At 41.6% G+C, this 16,562-nt stretch overlaps 2 protein-coding genes across 3 annotated transcripts in view; one reads left to right on the top strand and one right to left on the bottom strand.

Moving 5' to 3' along the window:
- The window catches only part of TBCE (tubulin folding cofactor E), a 91,641-nt gene that overhangs the window by 24,993 nt on the left and 50,086 nt on the right, over window positions 1-16,562 (bottom strand). For both annotated transcript variants that reach the window (XM_006075490.4, XM_006075491.4), the window contains exon 3: window positions 13,457-13,541. In XM_006075490.4, the coding sequence (XP_006075552.2) occupies window positions 13,457-13,541 (85 nt within the window). The remainder of the gene's footprint in view (window positions 1-13,456; window positions 13,542-16,562) is intronic.
- Window positions 1,513-2,436, top strand: LOC102403854 (small ubiquitin-related modifier 2). Its single transcript, XM_006075488.4, has one exon. It carries the CDS (start codon window positions 1,528-1,530, stop codon window positions 1,963-1,965), a length of 438 nt encoding a protein of 145 aa, XP_006075550.4. The 5' UTR covers window positions 1,513-1,527; the 3' UTR covers window positions 1,966-2,436.

Below are 16,562 nucleotides of genomic sequence, written 5' to 3'. Positions count from 1 at the left end.
TGGGGTATCAGAGGATCACTGTCTACCAGATGCTGCCTAGAAAATCCTTCGGTTTTTTGTTTTCTCACATGTTTTTTCATTGTGGTAAAAGTCACATAAAACATACTATTTTAACAAATTGAACTGTACACAACGTTCACACTGTTGTATGGCTCTCACCATCACCCATCTCCCCGATTGTTCACCTTCCTAAACAGAAACTCTGTCCCCATTAAACACTAACTCCCCACCCACTCCCATCGGGCCCCTGGCATCCACCAGTGTCCTTTCTGATTCTACGAATTTGACTACTCTAGGTACCTCATACAAGTGAAATTAAACAGTATTTGTCCACACCTAATGTATATTAGAATGCAGAAATAATATTGCTTTAACTGTAGGAATTTAAGGGATTAGATTTGACAGAGTGCCTGAAGAACTATGGACAGAGGTTCGTGACACTGTACAGGAGGCAGGGATTAAGACCATCTCCAAGAAAAAGAAATGCAAAAGAGCAAAATGGTTGTCTGAGGAGGCCTTACAAATAGCTGAGAAAAGAAGAGAAGCGAAAGTTAAAGGAGAAAAAGGAAAGATATACCCCTTTGAATGCAGAATTTCAAAGAATAGCAAGGACAGGTAAGAAAGCCTTCCTCAGTGATCAATGCAAAGAAATAGAAGAAAAGAACAGAATGGGAAAGACTAGAGATCTCGTCAAGAAAATTAGATACCAAAGGAATACTTCATGCAAAAATGGGCACAATAAAGGACAGAGATGGTATGGACCTAACAGAAGCAGAAGACATTGAGAAGAAGTGGCAAGAATACACAGAACTACACAAAAAAGATCTTCATGACCCAGAAAACCATGATCATGTGATCACTCACCTAGAGCGATCCTGGAATGCAAAGTCAAGTGGGTCTTAGGAAGCATCACTACGAACAAAGCCAGAGGAGGTGATGGAATCCCAGTTGAGCTATTTCAAATCCTAAAAGATGATGTTAAAGTACCGCACTCAATATGCCAGCAAATTTGGAAAACTGAGCAGTGGCCACAGGGCCAGAAAAGGTCAGTTTTCATTCCAATCCCAAAGAAAGGCAATGCCAAAGAATGCTCAAACTTACCATTGCACTCATCTCACACACTAGCAAAGTAATGCTCAAAATTCTCCAAGTGAGGTTTCAACAGTACATGAACCGAGAACTGCCAGGTGTTCAACTGGATTTAGAAAAGGTAGAGGAACCAGAGATCAAATTGTCAACATCTGCTGGATCATCAAAAAAGCAAGAGAATACCAGAAAAGTATCTATTTCTGCTTTATCGATTACGCCAAAGCCGTTGAATGTGTAGATCACAATAAACTGTGGAAAATTCTGAAACAGATGGGAATACCAGACCACCTGACCTGCGTCTTGAGAAACCTGTATGCAGGTCAGGAAGCAACAGTTAGAACTGGACATAGAACAACAGACTGGTTCCAAATTGGGAAAGGGCTATGTCAAGGCTGTATATTGTCACCCTGCTTATTTAACTTCTATGCAGAGTACATCATGAGAAATGCCTGGCTGGATGAAGCTCAAGCTGGAATCAAGATTGCTGGGAGCTTCTTCTGCCGCTCCTGGTGCTGCTTGTGTGCTCGTTCCGTGCGGACCTGGTACCTCTTTTGTGAAGCTGCAGCTGAGGAGACTCCGGCGCTCGCCATGGTGGACGAAAAGCCCAAGGAAGGAGTCAAGACTGAGAACAATGATCATATTAATTTGAAGGTGGCGGGGCAGGATGGTTCTGTGGTGCAGTTTAAGATTAAGAGGCATACACCACTTAGTAAACTAATGAAAGCCTATTGTGAACGACAGGGTTTGTCAATGATGCAGATCAGATTCCGATTTGACGGGCAGCCAATCAATGAAACAGACACACCTGCACAGTTGGAGATGGAAGATGAAGATACAATTGATGTATTCCAGCAGCAGACAGGAGGTGTCTACTAAAAAGGGAACCTGCTACTTTACTCCAGAATTCTGCTGCTCCAGACCAAGAAGACATTCTCAATTAGAAAACCGCAATTTGGTTCCACCACATCCCGACTACTACAGTCTAGTTTCTCTGTTCTTTCATTTTCCCCTTCCCCATTCCTTTATTGTACATGAAGTAACTGGTGTATGTGCACAAGCATATTGCATTTTTTTTTTTTTAACTAAATGGCCAATGGTATGTTTTGATCAACATCAAATGGAGATGGGATGGGGAAAAATACTGATTCTGTGAAAATACCCCCTTTTATCCATTAGTGGCATGCTCATCAGCTCTCTATCTTTATATTCCAGTAAGTTATTTTGCTCTCACTGTTTAACAAAAAAAAGAACAACATAAAAATTCTTGCATACCTTGTTCGATTGGAGAATTTTAATGTTTTTCATTTATCATTGTAAAACCAAGGACAATTTTATAACTTTTTTGTACATAGCTGTTACATGTAGGGCAATCTGTCTTTAAGTAGGGATAAATTACTCTAAAAGAAATGAATCCTAGATAGTTTTCCCTTCAAGTCAAGTGTCTTGTTGTTTAAATAAACTTCTTGTTTAAAAAAAAAAAAAGATTGCTGGGAAAAATATCAATAACCTCAGATACGCAGATGACACCACCCTACGGCAGAAAGTGAAGAGGAACTAAAAAGCCTCTTGATGAAAGCAAAAGAGGAGAGTGAAAAAGTTGGCTTAAAACTCAACATTCAGAAAACGATCATGGCATCTGGTCCCATCACTTCTTGACAAATAGATGGGGAAACAATGGAAACAGCGACAGACTTTATTTTGGGGGGGCTCTAAAATTACTCCAGATGGTGACTGCAGCCATGAAATTAAGACGCTTGCTCCTTGGAAGAAAAGCTATGATCAACCTAGGCAGCATATTAAAAAGCAGAGACATTACTTTGCCAACAAAGGTCTGTCTAGTCAAAGCTATGGCTTTTCCAGTAGTCATGTATGGATATCAGAGTTGGACTATAAAGAAAGCTGAGCACCAAAGAGCTGATGCTTTTGAACTGCAGTGTTGGAAAAAACTCTTAAGAGTCCCTTGGACTGCAAGGAGATCAAACCACTCAATCCTAAAGGAAATTAGTCCTGAATATTCACTGGAAGGACTGATGTTGAAGCTGAAATTACAACACTTTGGCCACCTGATGCAAAGAACTGACTACTTGGAAAAGACCCTGATGCTGGGAAAGATTGAAGGCAGGAGAAGGGGATGACAGAGGATGAGATGGTTGGACATGAGTTCGAGCAAGCTCTGGCACTTGGTGATGTACAGGGAAGCCTGGCGTGCTGCAGTCCATGGGGTCACAAAGAGTTGGACATGACTGAGCAACTGAACTGAACTGAACTGTTAGAAAGGATCCTAGTGTGAAGAACACAGTTCTGTTTTAATAAAACACATTTCTATCACTTGGCTAAAGACATTAAACATAGCTAGCCTCATTTTTAAAGGTTCAAAGGAATCTACCTAAGAGATGATCTAATGCAGGACTTCTCAAACTCAACCCAACCAGTCAGTCACTGGGAAAGCTTATTAGAACCCACCTTGCGATGTACACTCAGTGGTACTGGGCTGCGGCCAGGGGATTCTGATGCAGAGTGACCTCAGCTCCTACTTTTAGAAACTCATCTAATTCAATTCCATTTCAGTTGGAGATACTGGGATCACCATCACAGAGGTACACGAGCTGTGCTTGTGCTAAGTTGCTTTAGTCACGTCCAACTCTTTGCAACGCCATGGACTGTAGGTCACCATGCTCCTCTGTCCACGGGGCTCTCCAGGCAAGAATACTGGAGTGGGTTGCTGTGCCCTCTTCAGGGGACCTTCCGCAGAGGTGCACAGCCAAGACCAAAAACCGTGGAGTCCTGATGACCAGTGCACTATCCTTTCCTGCATCTGTCTCTACTCTCCTCACTACCAAAAATTTTAGTAGTTAGTAGATCTGTTAGTAGGTATTATTTAATGCTGTTTAGTAAAGAAATAAAACAACCACTTTAATAATAAACGAGAAAACAACAATGCAAAACAAATACCATGGTTTTCAATTCTGTCCTAAATATATACTTTTAAAAACTGTGGTAATGAACAATTCCATGGCATAGTCAAAGCTATAGTTTTTCCAGTAGTCATGTGTAGATGTGAGTCAGACCATAAAGAAGGCTGAGCACCAAAGAATTGATGCTTTCAAACTGTGACACTGGAGAAGACTCTAGAGAGTCCCTTGGACTGCAAGGAGATCAAACTAGTCAATCCTAAAGGAAATCAACCCTGAGTTTTCACTGAAGGACTGATGCTGAAACTGAAGCTCCAGTACTCTGGGCACCTGATGCAAAGAACCGACTCATCGGAAAAGACCCTGAAGCTGGGAAAGGTTGAAGCTAGGAGGAAAAGGGGACAACAGAGGATGACAAGGTTGGATGGCATCACCAACTCAACGGACATGAGTTTGAGCAAGCTCCAGGAGATGGTGAAGGACAGTGAAGCCTGGCGTGCTGCAGTCCATGGGGTTGCAAAGAGTTGGATACAACTGAGCGACTTAACAACAACGAACAATTCAAGAATAGACCTTTATTAGAGCTTAGTTTGGCTGCAGGCAGAAGAAAGGAGTCAGGAATGGTGTTGGATGGTTACAAAGTAGATGCTAGGCCTTTTTCAGATCAAGGATCATATCCAAGGTCAGTCTCCTCTGCAACATTCCTGGCAGTCTCTCAGAAAATAAAACAGTGCTGCAAATACTGAAAAATACCAGCTGAATGAGTGCCCATCAATAACCATAAATCTCCAAAGGTAACTAGTAATTCATAAAGATTCCACAGAAAAACTATCAAGATGTTCCATCTGAACACTGAAATCCTGAACCCTGTCTAAAGAGAAAAAACTGGGGGAGGGGAAGGAGTGAAGGGGGAAGAGCGCAAAAATATTTTTCTTATAAACACTCAGCATGTTCAAGGTCCTGCCTCCTTCTGCCCACCAATTACAGAATGCAGGTAGCAAAATTCACATTCTGACCATGGCCCTTGCAGAAACAGAAGACTCTCACAAAGCACTGTAATCAAGATTAGGTCTGCCCAACAGAGAGATAAAATTCAGGTGCCCAGTTAAATCTGGATTTCAGATAAACAACTGTTTTTCAATTGAATTTCAATTGTTTTTTTTCCATCTTTTTTCAGTATGATGCATGTCTCATGCTTACACTAAAAATGATTTACTGCTTATCTGAAATCCAAATTTCACTGTGAATTTTCTGTTTTTATTTAGTGAATCCAGCAACTCTACTCAAAGGTAAAGGGAGACCAACAGAGCCCAAAAGTACCATAGTAAACTTTTTTTAAACTGGGGATGGTTTAAATGCTGGGTGCTGGGAAATACTGGGTCCCTGAGGAGTATCAGATAAATGTTGATCTTGATACCTTGCTTATTTCAAGCTTGCCCAGAGCCTTCTCACCAAGATCACATAACTAACCATAACCATTCACCCTGAGAGAACTATTCACTCATTTAATGTATACCAAGAATTGACCTGGTGAACTAACTCATTTTCCCAGTAGGGGAGGAAAAAAAAAAGAAAGGTGAATAGATAGGCATCTTCCCGCACATTCCTTCTGAATGTCACAATTTCTATTTTGCCCTGATTCATCAAAAGCTTCTGAAAATGAAATCTCTCTCTTCACCTTTTACAGGCAGGGACATTCACCCTGCCTGTAACCTAACATCACACTTAGTGATTATTTTAAAAATTCTTCTATCACTTTACACCACATGCTCAGTCGTTCAGTTGTGTCCGACTCTTTGCGGCCCCATGGCCTATAGCCTATATCCTACAGAATCCTATAGCCATGGGATTTTCCAGGCAAGAACACTGGAGCAGGTTGCCATTTCCTACTCCAGGGGATTTTCCCAACCCAGGGATCAAACCCACGTCTCTTACGTCTCCTGCACTGGCAGATGCGTTCTTTACCACTAGCGCCACCTTGGAAGCACTTTGTACCATATCAGGAGAATATTTTACTTATTTTTAAATTAATTTTTATTGCAATATAGTCGCTTTACAGTGTATATAGTCAATTCTCATTAGTTATCTATTTTATACAGAGTATCAATAGTGTATATATGTCAATCCCCATCTCCCAATTCATCCCAGTCCCTAGGGAGAATATTTTATATTGATTTATTAATGCTCATTCAAGAACTTCAAAATACTTCACAACAATCTTAGGCTACACACAGTAAATCAAGAAGCTTCCATTTGTTAAGTTAGCCAGTATCATGGATAAAGTTTGAGACACCATGTCCCCTCTGATGCCAAGTATAAATTCTATTCATGGTGCTGGAGAACATATTTTAAGATTTCTTGATCACCAGAAAAGAGAAATCATATAATTACCTAGAAAGCAAACATTTTCAATAGCAGCTGAGGGTAAAATACTGACCCAAACAGTTCTAAGAGTTTAGAGTATAGGTTGTTTAGGTTGAGAAAAAAGCACTGGAAATCCACACACAAGGTACAAAGAACTTCAAGGTTCATCACCTTAACTGAACCACTCAACTCCTCAAAAGACAAGAGATGGAGAAAAAGAAGCACCTGAGAGAGACACTGATGACTGGTTCACAGTCACACATTTGGGGTAAACCTGTATACTACCACTGTATACTGAAAAAGTCACAAATATTAATTATGGGTGCTGTATATTGGCACCCTGCTTATTTAACTTATATGCAGAGTACATCATGAGGAACGCTGGGCTGGAGGAAGCACAAGCTGGAATCAAGACTGCCAGGAGAAATATCAATAACCTCAGATATGCAGATGACACCACCCTTAAGGCAGGAGGTGAAGAGGAACTAAAAAGCCTCTTGATGAAAGTGAAAGTGGAGAGTGAAAAAGTTGGCTTAAAGCTCAACATTCAGAAAACGAAGATCATGGCATCCGGTCCCATCACTTCATGGGAAATAGATGGGGAAACAGTGGAAACAGTGGCAGACTTTATTTTTGGGGGGCTCCAAAATCACTGCAGATGGTGACTGCAGCCATGAAATTAAAAGACACTTACTCCTTGGAAGGAAAGTTATGACCAACCTAGACAGCATATTGAAAAGCAGAGACATTACTTTGCCAACAAAGGTCCATCTAGTCAAGGCTATGGTTTTTCCAGTGGTCATGTATGGATGTGAGAGTTGGACTGTGAAGAAAGGTGAGCACTGAAGAATTGACGCTTTTGAACTGTGGTGTTGGAGAAGACTCTTGAGAGTCCCTTGGACTGCAAGGAGATCCAACCAGTCCATTCTAAAGGAGATCAGTCCTGGGTGTTCATTGGAAGGACTGATGCTAAAGCTGAAACTCTAGTACTTTGGCCTCATGTGAAGAGGTGACTCACTGGAAAAGACTCTGATGCTGGAAGGGATTTGCAGCAGGAGGAGAAGGGGACGACAGAGGATGAGATGGCTGGATGGCATCACTGACTCGATGGACATGAGTCTCAGTGAACTCCGGGAGTTGGTGATGGACAGGGAGGCCTGGCGTGCTGCGATTCATGGGGTCGCAAAGAGTTGAACACGACTGAGCGACTGAACTGAACTGAATATTATAAATAAGAGACTGCCATATTTACCTTAGGTTATACTGAAACTAAACGTGACGTGAAATTACCAGCACCCATGTTCAGAGGGAAGAAAATACAGGGAAGAATGTATGCCCTGAGCTGGGCTTTGAAAACCACCCTATCTGTTCCCAGGGTCTGCTCTCAATCGGCAGGGTGTCACCCCAGCAACCTGAGACGCTGGGGAGACTCCAGAAGCTGGGGGTTTCCAAAGACCCAATTCAATATACCCTGATATCCCGCTTACAGTGCAAAGGCCAGCAAACTAGTCTTCACAAGACACGTGTGCTAGAGCACATAACTGCACTCTACACCATGTCCAACACAATGTCGGCCACTTGATATTAACGCATGCTTCCGAAGAGATGGAGCCTTGAGTTCTGCTATCAAGATGGCAACTTCTGATTCACTTGCCTCATTTAAAATGGGTATACCACCCTTTTTGTCATTTACCTATTTCACAAGTCTAAGATGAGAACATTTATCATCTGGCAACGTTAAACTGCTCTGGCTTCATGAAAACAGCATCAAAGCATTAAAATGCTTACTGTGGTTAAAAAAAAAAAAACTGTAATTATGGTTTTCCAAGTAAAATCTGAAATATTAAGGAAGACTCCAATAAAGTTAGTAAGAGGTCTGAATTAACTTAATAACAAGTACACGTGATATCATCTATTTTGTGTGATTTAGAGATTCCAAGATACTGACATAATCTTTACTCGTTGAAGCCATGTTCAAATGAATATTAACATCAGTATTAACGACTGTAAAGGAAAAGGTCATTCCTTTAGTTTAGATCAGTGGCTACCCATCACATCAGAGCCAATGCACCCTTTTACACGGCCCCCAAAACAACCTGAAATGGAATTACCTACCCATATAGGATTTCAAAGTCAAGAAAAAAATGCCCATTTCATTGAAACAAAAGTAATTTATAATAAGATAATATGTATTTTGACGTGTAGATGCTCAGGCAAGGCTGTAACTAGGAGACACGATAAAACAAGGAGATGCTTATTTCAAGAGTAAGAACTGAAACACCAAGTCCGCACCCTTCAGCACTTCAGGGCAAATCCCACATCTGCCAGGACTGATGCAATCTTCACTGTACTACTCAGAGACTGAAAATACCATCACATCCAGAGACCACTAAGGACATGTAGCCACGGATGATTTGGGAGGTGCTGGAGCAGGCTCCACAGGAAACATTCCCTCAGCTGGAGGCTGTGTGAGGTCATGGTCCAGGTAAGGCATCAATAGGCCCAGATAAGAAATTTCTATGTCCACACCTTTCCAAACACATAAATTGCGCCCTTCATCTCCATAAACTCTTGACAGATTCTGAGCTGGCCTTGTGACACATGTGTCATCACCACTGGCCTCTACGAACATGCCAGTTCTTCTATCCTGACTATTCAAAATTAGACTGCTGAACTAACAAAGAGTTTGCGATTATCTAATTCTGACCCTCATTTTAGAGGTCAGTAAAATGTGATTTGTTTGGGGTTCTAAAGATTGTTAAAACCAAAGCATGAAGCTGCTTGATTTCCAGGAATGTGTTCACTGTACAACATTTAAACAATGATAAGCTTAATATTCCCCTTCAGGGATCATAGCCTTTCCATGGTGAAGGGGCTTGCGTAACTCAATGAAGCTATGAGCTATGTCGTGCAGGGCCACCCAAGACAGACAGGTGACAGGGAAGGGCTCTGATAAAACATGGTCCGCTGGAGGAGGAAATGGCAAACTACTCCAGGATTCTTGCTGCAAGAACCTCATGAACAGTATAAAAAAGGAAAAAGATATGACACTATAAAATGAGTCCCCCAGGTTGGAAGGTGTCCAATATGCTACTGGGAAAGAGCAGATGGAAATTACTAATATCTCCAGAAAGAATGAAGCAGCTGGGCCAAATCAGAAATGATGCTCAGTTATGGATGTGTCTGGTGGTGAAAGTAAAGTCTGATGCTATAAAGAACATTACTGCACAGAAACCTGGAATAGTTAGGTCCATAAATTAAAGTAAATTGGACGTCAACCAGGAGATGACAAGAGTGAACATCGACTTCTTAGCAATCTGTGAACTAAAATGGATGGGAATGGGCGAATTTAATTCAGACGACTATTATATCTACTACGGTGGGCAAGATTCCCTTAGAAGAAATGGAGTAGCCCTCAGAGTAAACAAGAGAGTCCAAAATGCAGTACTTGGGTACAATTTCAAAAACGACAAACCATTCAATATCACAGTAATCTAAGCCTATGCTCCAACCACCAAGGCCAAAGAAGCTGAACTTAAACAGTTCAGCTACAGCTCAGCTACAGCTAAAGACCTACAAGAACTTCTAGAATGAACACACAAAAAAAGATGTCCTTTACAGCATAGGGGATTGGAACGAAAAGCAGGAAGTCGAAAGATACCTGGAGTAACAGGCAAGTTTGGCCTTGGAGTACAAAATGAAGCAGGGTAAAGGCTAACAGAGCTTCGCTAAGAGAATACACTGGTCATAGAAAACAGCTTCTTTCAACAACACAAGAGATGACTCTACACATGGACATCACGAGATGGTCAATACAAAATTAGATTGATTATGTTCTTTGCAGCCAAAGACAGAGAAGCTCTACACAGTCAGCAAAACAAACAAACAAAAAAAGACCTGGAGCTGACTGTGGCTCAGATCATCAGCTCCTCACTGAAAAATTGAAGTAAGTAGGGAAAACCACTAGGCCATTCAGGTATGACAAATCAAATCCCTTATGATTATATAGTGGACGTGACAAATAAATTCAAGGGACTGAATTTATTCAATCCCAGATCTGGTAGACACAGTGCCTGAAGAACTATGGATGGAGGTTCATAACATTGTACAGGAGGCAGTGACCAACACCACCCCAAAGTAAAAGAAATGCTTAGAAGGCAAAATGGTTGTCTGAGGAGGCCTTACAGAGAGCTGAGGAAAGAAGAAAAACAAAAGACAAGGGAGAAGAGGAAAGATATACCCAACTGGATGCAGAGTTTCAGAGAACAGCAAGGAGAGATAAGAAGGCCTTCTTAAATGAACAATGCAAACAGGATGGGAAAGATTAGAGATCTCCTCAAGAAAACTGGAGGTATCTAGGGGACATTTCATGCAAAGATGGGCACAATAAAGGATAGAAACGCTAAGGATCTAACAGAACCAGAACAGATAAAGAAGAGGTAGTAAGAATACACAGAAGAACTATACAAAAAAGGTCTTAAAGATCTGGATAACCATGATGGTGTGGTCACTCATCTAGACCAGACAACTTGGGAGTCTGAAGTCAAGTGGGCCTTAGGAAGCATTACTATGAACAAAGCTGGTGGAGGTGATGGAATTTCAACTGAGCTATTTAAAATCCTAAAAGATGATGCTGTTAAAGTGCTGTACTCAATACATCTGCAAATCTAGAAAACTCAGCAGTGGCCACTGGACTAGAAAGGTCAATTTTCATTCTAATCCCAAAGAAGAACAACCCCAAATAATGTTCAAAGTACCGTACTTTTGCATTCATTTCATGTGCTAGTAAGGTTATCCTCAATATCCATCAAGCCAGGCTTCAACAGTACATGAACAGATGTACAACTTTCAGATGTACAAGCTGGGTTTAGAAAAGGCAGAGGAACTAGAGATTAAAATTCCAACACTTTGATTATAGAGAAAGAAAGGGAATCCCAAAAAAACAATCGCAGAAAAACAAAACATCTATTGCTTCCTTGACTACACTAAAGCTTTTAACTATATGGATCACAACAAACTATGGAAACATTTTAAAGAGATGAAAATACCAGATCATTTTACTTGCCTCCTGAGAAACCTGTATGCAGGTCACGAAGCAATGGTTAAAATCAGACATGGAACAACGGACTGGTTCAAAATTGGGAAAGGAGTACAACAAGGCTGTATATTGTTACTCTGCTTATTTAACTTATATTCAAAGTACATCATGTGAAATGCTGGGTTGGATGAATCACAAGCTGGAATCAAGACTGCTGGGAGGAATATCAACAACCTCAGATATGCAGATGATACCACTCCAAAGGCAGAACGTGAATAGGAACTAAAGAGCCTCTTGACAAAGGTGAAAGAGAGTGAAGAAGCTGGCTTAAAACTCAACATTCAAAAAACTAAGATCATAGCATCTGATCCCATCACTTCATGGCAAATAGAAGGAGAAAAAGTGGAAGCAGTGATGGATTTTATTTTCTTAGGCTCCAAAATCACTGCAGACAGTGACTGCAGCCATGAAATTAAAAGATGCTTGCTCCTTGGAAGGAAAACTATGACAAACCCAGAGTATAAAAAAGCAGAGACATCACTTTGCTGACAAAGATGCATATAATCAAAGCTATGGTTTTTTCCAGGAGTCCTGTATGGATATGAGAATTGGACCATAAAGAAGGCTGAGTGCAGAAGAATTGATGTGTTCAAACTGTGATGATGGAGATGGCTTATGAGAGTCCCTTAGACTGCAAGATCAAACCGGTCAATCCTAAACATTCAATGGATGCTGAAACTCCAACAGTTTGGCCAACAGTCGGCTGATGTGAAGAGCCGACTCATTGGAAAAAGTTGCAGACAAAAGGAGAAGGGAGGGACAGAGGATGAGATGGTTAGATAGCATCACTGACTCGATGGACATGAATTTAAGCAAATTCTAGGGGATAGTGAAGGACAGGGAAGCCTGGCATACTGCAGTCCATGGTGTTGCAAAGAGTTGTACAAGACTTAGCAACTGAACAGCAACAAAGCTTAATATTAAAAGATTCTTGCAAGAAATTGAAACTTAGGGAAAATAAACACCAATAAAAATTTTTTGAAAGACTGCCTGAAATTCCCCACCATCCTTTTCAGAGCTTCACATAGTTTCTCTGAAATCAAACAGGTAAAAATATCAGTAGCACTGTAATGTATAATTCTTTTCATGACAAGAGCTTTTAAAAATAGTGGCCTAGCATTCCACTATTTGGAGGTTCTATAGTTTGTTTAATTACCTAGTTCTTATTGGCTATCTTGTTAATGAACCAGTAAGAAGTGTTTATATCCATTCAATAAAAAAAGAAAAAACCGTCATAAAACAAAAATATACAGAAAAAGAAAAGAAAGCAATCCCACTTGTAAGGTTAAGACTGAGAGTTTTAAAAACAAGGGAAAAGGACTCCTCTGGTGGTCGAGCAGTTAAGAATCTTCCTGCCATGCAGGGGACACGGATTCAATCCCTGGTCCAAGAAGATGCCACGTGCTTCGGGGCAACTAAGCTCCCATGAGCTGCACCTACTGAGGCACACACGCCCTAGAACCCCTGCTCCACTGCAAGAGAAACCACTGCAATAAGTCTGCACGCTGCAACTAGAGTGCAGCTCCCACCTGCCGCAGTTAGAGAAAGCCTGCCCTCAGCACAGCCAAAAATAAATAAATAAAAAGCATAACAAATTAAAAAGATAATAAAAACAAGGCAAAAATTCTACAAATAGTATGGGCTTTTTAGAATACACTAAATTCTACATTATAACCACCCCAAGAGTCAAATGCCTCTTCTCCAGCCCCCTTTATTCAACTATTAAATATTCTCCTACATAACCATGTCAGGGACTTCCCTGGGGTTCAGGCAAGAATCCCTTCCAATTCAGGGAACTTGGGTTCAATCCCTGGCTGGGGAACTCAGATCCCACACGGCAGGGGGCAAATAAGCCTGTGTGCTGCAACTGGAGAGCAGCAGGAGTGCCAAAATGAAGATCCCAGGAGCTGCAGCTAGGAGCCGACGCAACCAAATAAACACATAAACATTTTAAAAATAAAGATAACCAGGCCAGTTCAAAATGGAAAATTACCTGCATTTAAAATACACAGTCCCTTCGTGGCTTCCATCGTGCTTTCCCCGCTCAGGATTGTCCCATTCTACTCCTAACCAGAGTCCTGGCAGAACAAGAAAACCCAAATGAGAAATTAGAACAAGGTCAGGCTCCATTTTTCTGCAACCAAATGCAGTTTCAACGGAAACCATATCACACAGACACCACTGGGGAAGAAAGAAGTCTTTAGGAAAAAAAAGTAACCTTGGACTCGGGACTTAATCAGCAAAGGCAACAGTAAGTTTGGTTCAAAAAAAATCAAAAAATACAACTGCAGAAAATAATTATAGCTACTGAGCACTTATGTGCCAGAAACTTTGCTTTATTTCATGTTATCCTTACAACAGACATTTCATCTTTACAAACGAGATGTTATCATTATCTTCTTTTTAACAGTTCCTGAACAAATACACATTTTTTTGAGTCCTAGCCTAGCAATATGCTGTTCATAAAGTAAAATTATATATATATATAATTAGTATTTTTCTTCAATATAGGTAAAATAACACCCAAAGTCACACATCTTCAGGTCATTCTAATTGCAGAAGCCAATACTTACCCACCATACTATGCCATGTATAACTCGTATCTTACATTTGCAAACCACATTCAGTTTTCAGAGCATTCTCTTACCCTCCCTTCTCTCTTCTCCCTATATTTATTAAGCACCCACTATCCCATGGACAGAGGAGCCTGGTAGGTTATAGTCCAAGGCACCACAAAGAATTGGACATGACTGAAGCAACTTGGCACACACACACACGTGCACACGGAACTGTGCTAGGTGCACAAGTCTGTGAGACAGAGTTTCACTTCTGGATCTACCCTCCTGCGGAGAAGTAGAAAATCTAGATAAACAATTTTTAAAAATCACTTGACACCAATTAGAATGGCTTGTGTCAACAAAACAAGAGAGAAAATAAGTGTTGGCCAGGGATATGGAGAAAGTGCTAATTTTATGCATTGCTAGTGGGAATGTAAAATGGTGTAGCTAACTGTGGAAAACAGTGCAGTGGTTCCTGAGCAAGCTACACATGGGATTATCACCTGATCTAGCAATTCTACTTCTGGGCAAACACCCAAAGAACTGACAGCAGGAACTCAAATAGGTATTAATATACTTGTGTTCACAGCAGCATTATTCAAAATAGCCAAAAGTGAATGGATGAATGGATAAAGTGTCCAATGACAGATCAATTACTCAACAAAATGTGGTCTGTTCACACAATGGAATATTCAGTCTTAAAAAGGAATGAAATTCTGACATATTCTACAACATGGATGAACCCTAAGGACGTTATGCTAAGTGAACTAAGCCAGACACACAAAAACAAACAATACATTCATGCTACGTCATTTCAGTCATGTCTGATTCTTTGCGACTCCATGGACTGCAGCCCAACAGGCTCCTCTGTCCATGGGATGCTCCAAGCAAGAATGCTGGAGTGGGTTGCCATTTCCTCCTTCAGGGGATCTTCTGGACCCAATTACTGAATTCACATCTCTTACTTCTCCTGCACCAGCAGGCAGGTTCTTTATCACTCGAGTCACCTGGGTTTTCTTAAGAGAGAAATGTTCAGTCCTTCACCCCAAAGTCCATGCACTCACCACCTGGCCCCCCCATCACCTGGCACTTTAGACCCAGGTCCACCTGGCACCTGCCTGCCACCGAGGGCAAGCGCGCCTGAAGCTGCCACCCCCGAGGCACTCTCCCTAGGGAGCCGCGCACTGAGAAAGGAGTCCACGAGGTCTCAGCACCGGCTGTGGCTGCTGTGCGCGAGCAACTGTCCGGGGGTGGGGTGGCAGGACATTGGGATTGGCTTGTCTAGCACAAACCAGTTTGAAGCTGAATAAAATTATATAAACTGAGTCATTTCTGATTAACTCTGCTAAAACCACATCATGAAACTAGAGCATAGCAAAGAACTGTCTTCAGAAAAAACCCCAAGTCTCTAAATAATAGGTTCATACCCAATACTGATGACGAGGCATCATAACTGGGGCTGATAAAAATTAACTCAAATACAGAAATCATGTCCTAAATTAAAATAAACCCCATTGCCCCTGCTATGGACTTGTGGGGGCAGGGGGAACACTGAGTATTCTGATTCATAAGGTATTCTGACTCCCGTTGAAGTTAAAGGGGTCATACTGAAAACCTTGAAAACATGTGTGTTTACAGCTGAGCATATTAGGGCAAAATTGAGACCAATGTTAGGTCCAAGTAGAAAAAAACCTAGAACGTGTGGGAGGAATTTTAACAAGGTTTCCTTTGCAGTGAGGTCCCACATTCAACTCAGTTTAACCCAGAACAGATGACAGCCATGGAAAGGGAGCCAGTCGACCAAGTCTCGAGGTCATACACAGAGAAGAGGGGACATGGCGTAGAATCAGGGTGGTCAATGGGACGGGTCCCCAGTCTCTTCCTGGGACCCCTGCAACCTCCAACCCAGAGCTCCTGCCCAAACCATGGAATCTGTCAGGATTTCTAACTTGGGGTGTTTCCACTTCCACAATCCCCCAGGCAATGGGGAGTGAGGGGTCTGAGAACTTCTGGCTCCGTTTCCTGGGCCATGATGGCGAAGGCATCCTCGGCCACCCAGATAGGACCTCATCCCACACCCCAGCGCCTCTCCCCACACAAAGGCGGCTGAATGTGGGGCGGGGGAGGGAGGGAGGCAGGACTCGGCACTCCAGGTTCAGTGGGGTGTTCCGGGTCGCTGCCCTGGAAACCCAACTGTGTGTGTGGTTCAGTCACAGCAGAGATGAAGTCTGGGGCCACCTATATGAGATGCCTAGAATACTCAAATTCATAGAAACAGAAAGTGGAATGGTGTTTGCCAGGAGCTGAGAGGAGGGTAGAACAGGAAATCACTGCTTAATGGCTACAGGGTTTCACTTCTGTAAAATGAAGAAGGTTCTGGAGATGAATGGTGGGGATGACTGCACATCATCATTCTACTTAAAATCACTGGACTATACAATTAAAGGCGACTAAAATGTTAAGCTCAGTTATGTGAAACTTACCACAATTTAAAATACACACACACATATATATATCTTTTAAACCACCAGAGAGCTAAAA

This window comes from Bubalus bubalis, chromosome 4 (genome assembly GCF_019923935.1).
Source record: "Bubalus bubalis isolate 160015118507 breed Murrah chromosome 4, NDDB_SH_1, whole genome shotgun sequence".
In the NCBI taxonomy this organism is placed as follows: domain Eukaryota; kingdom Metazoa; phylum Chordata; class Mammalia; order Artiodactyla; family Bovidae; genus Bubalus; species Bubalus bubalis.
This window is presented reverse-complemented; position numbering and strand designations above follow the sequence as displayed.

Excerpts from the sequence above, each read along its gene's own strand:
- LOC102403854 (XM_006075488.4), top strand. The coding sequence starts at position 1,528 with ATGAGAAATGCCTGGCTGGATGAAGCTCAAGCTGGAATCAAGATTGCT.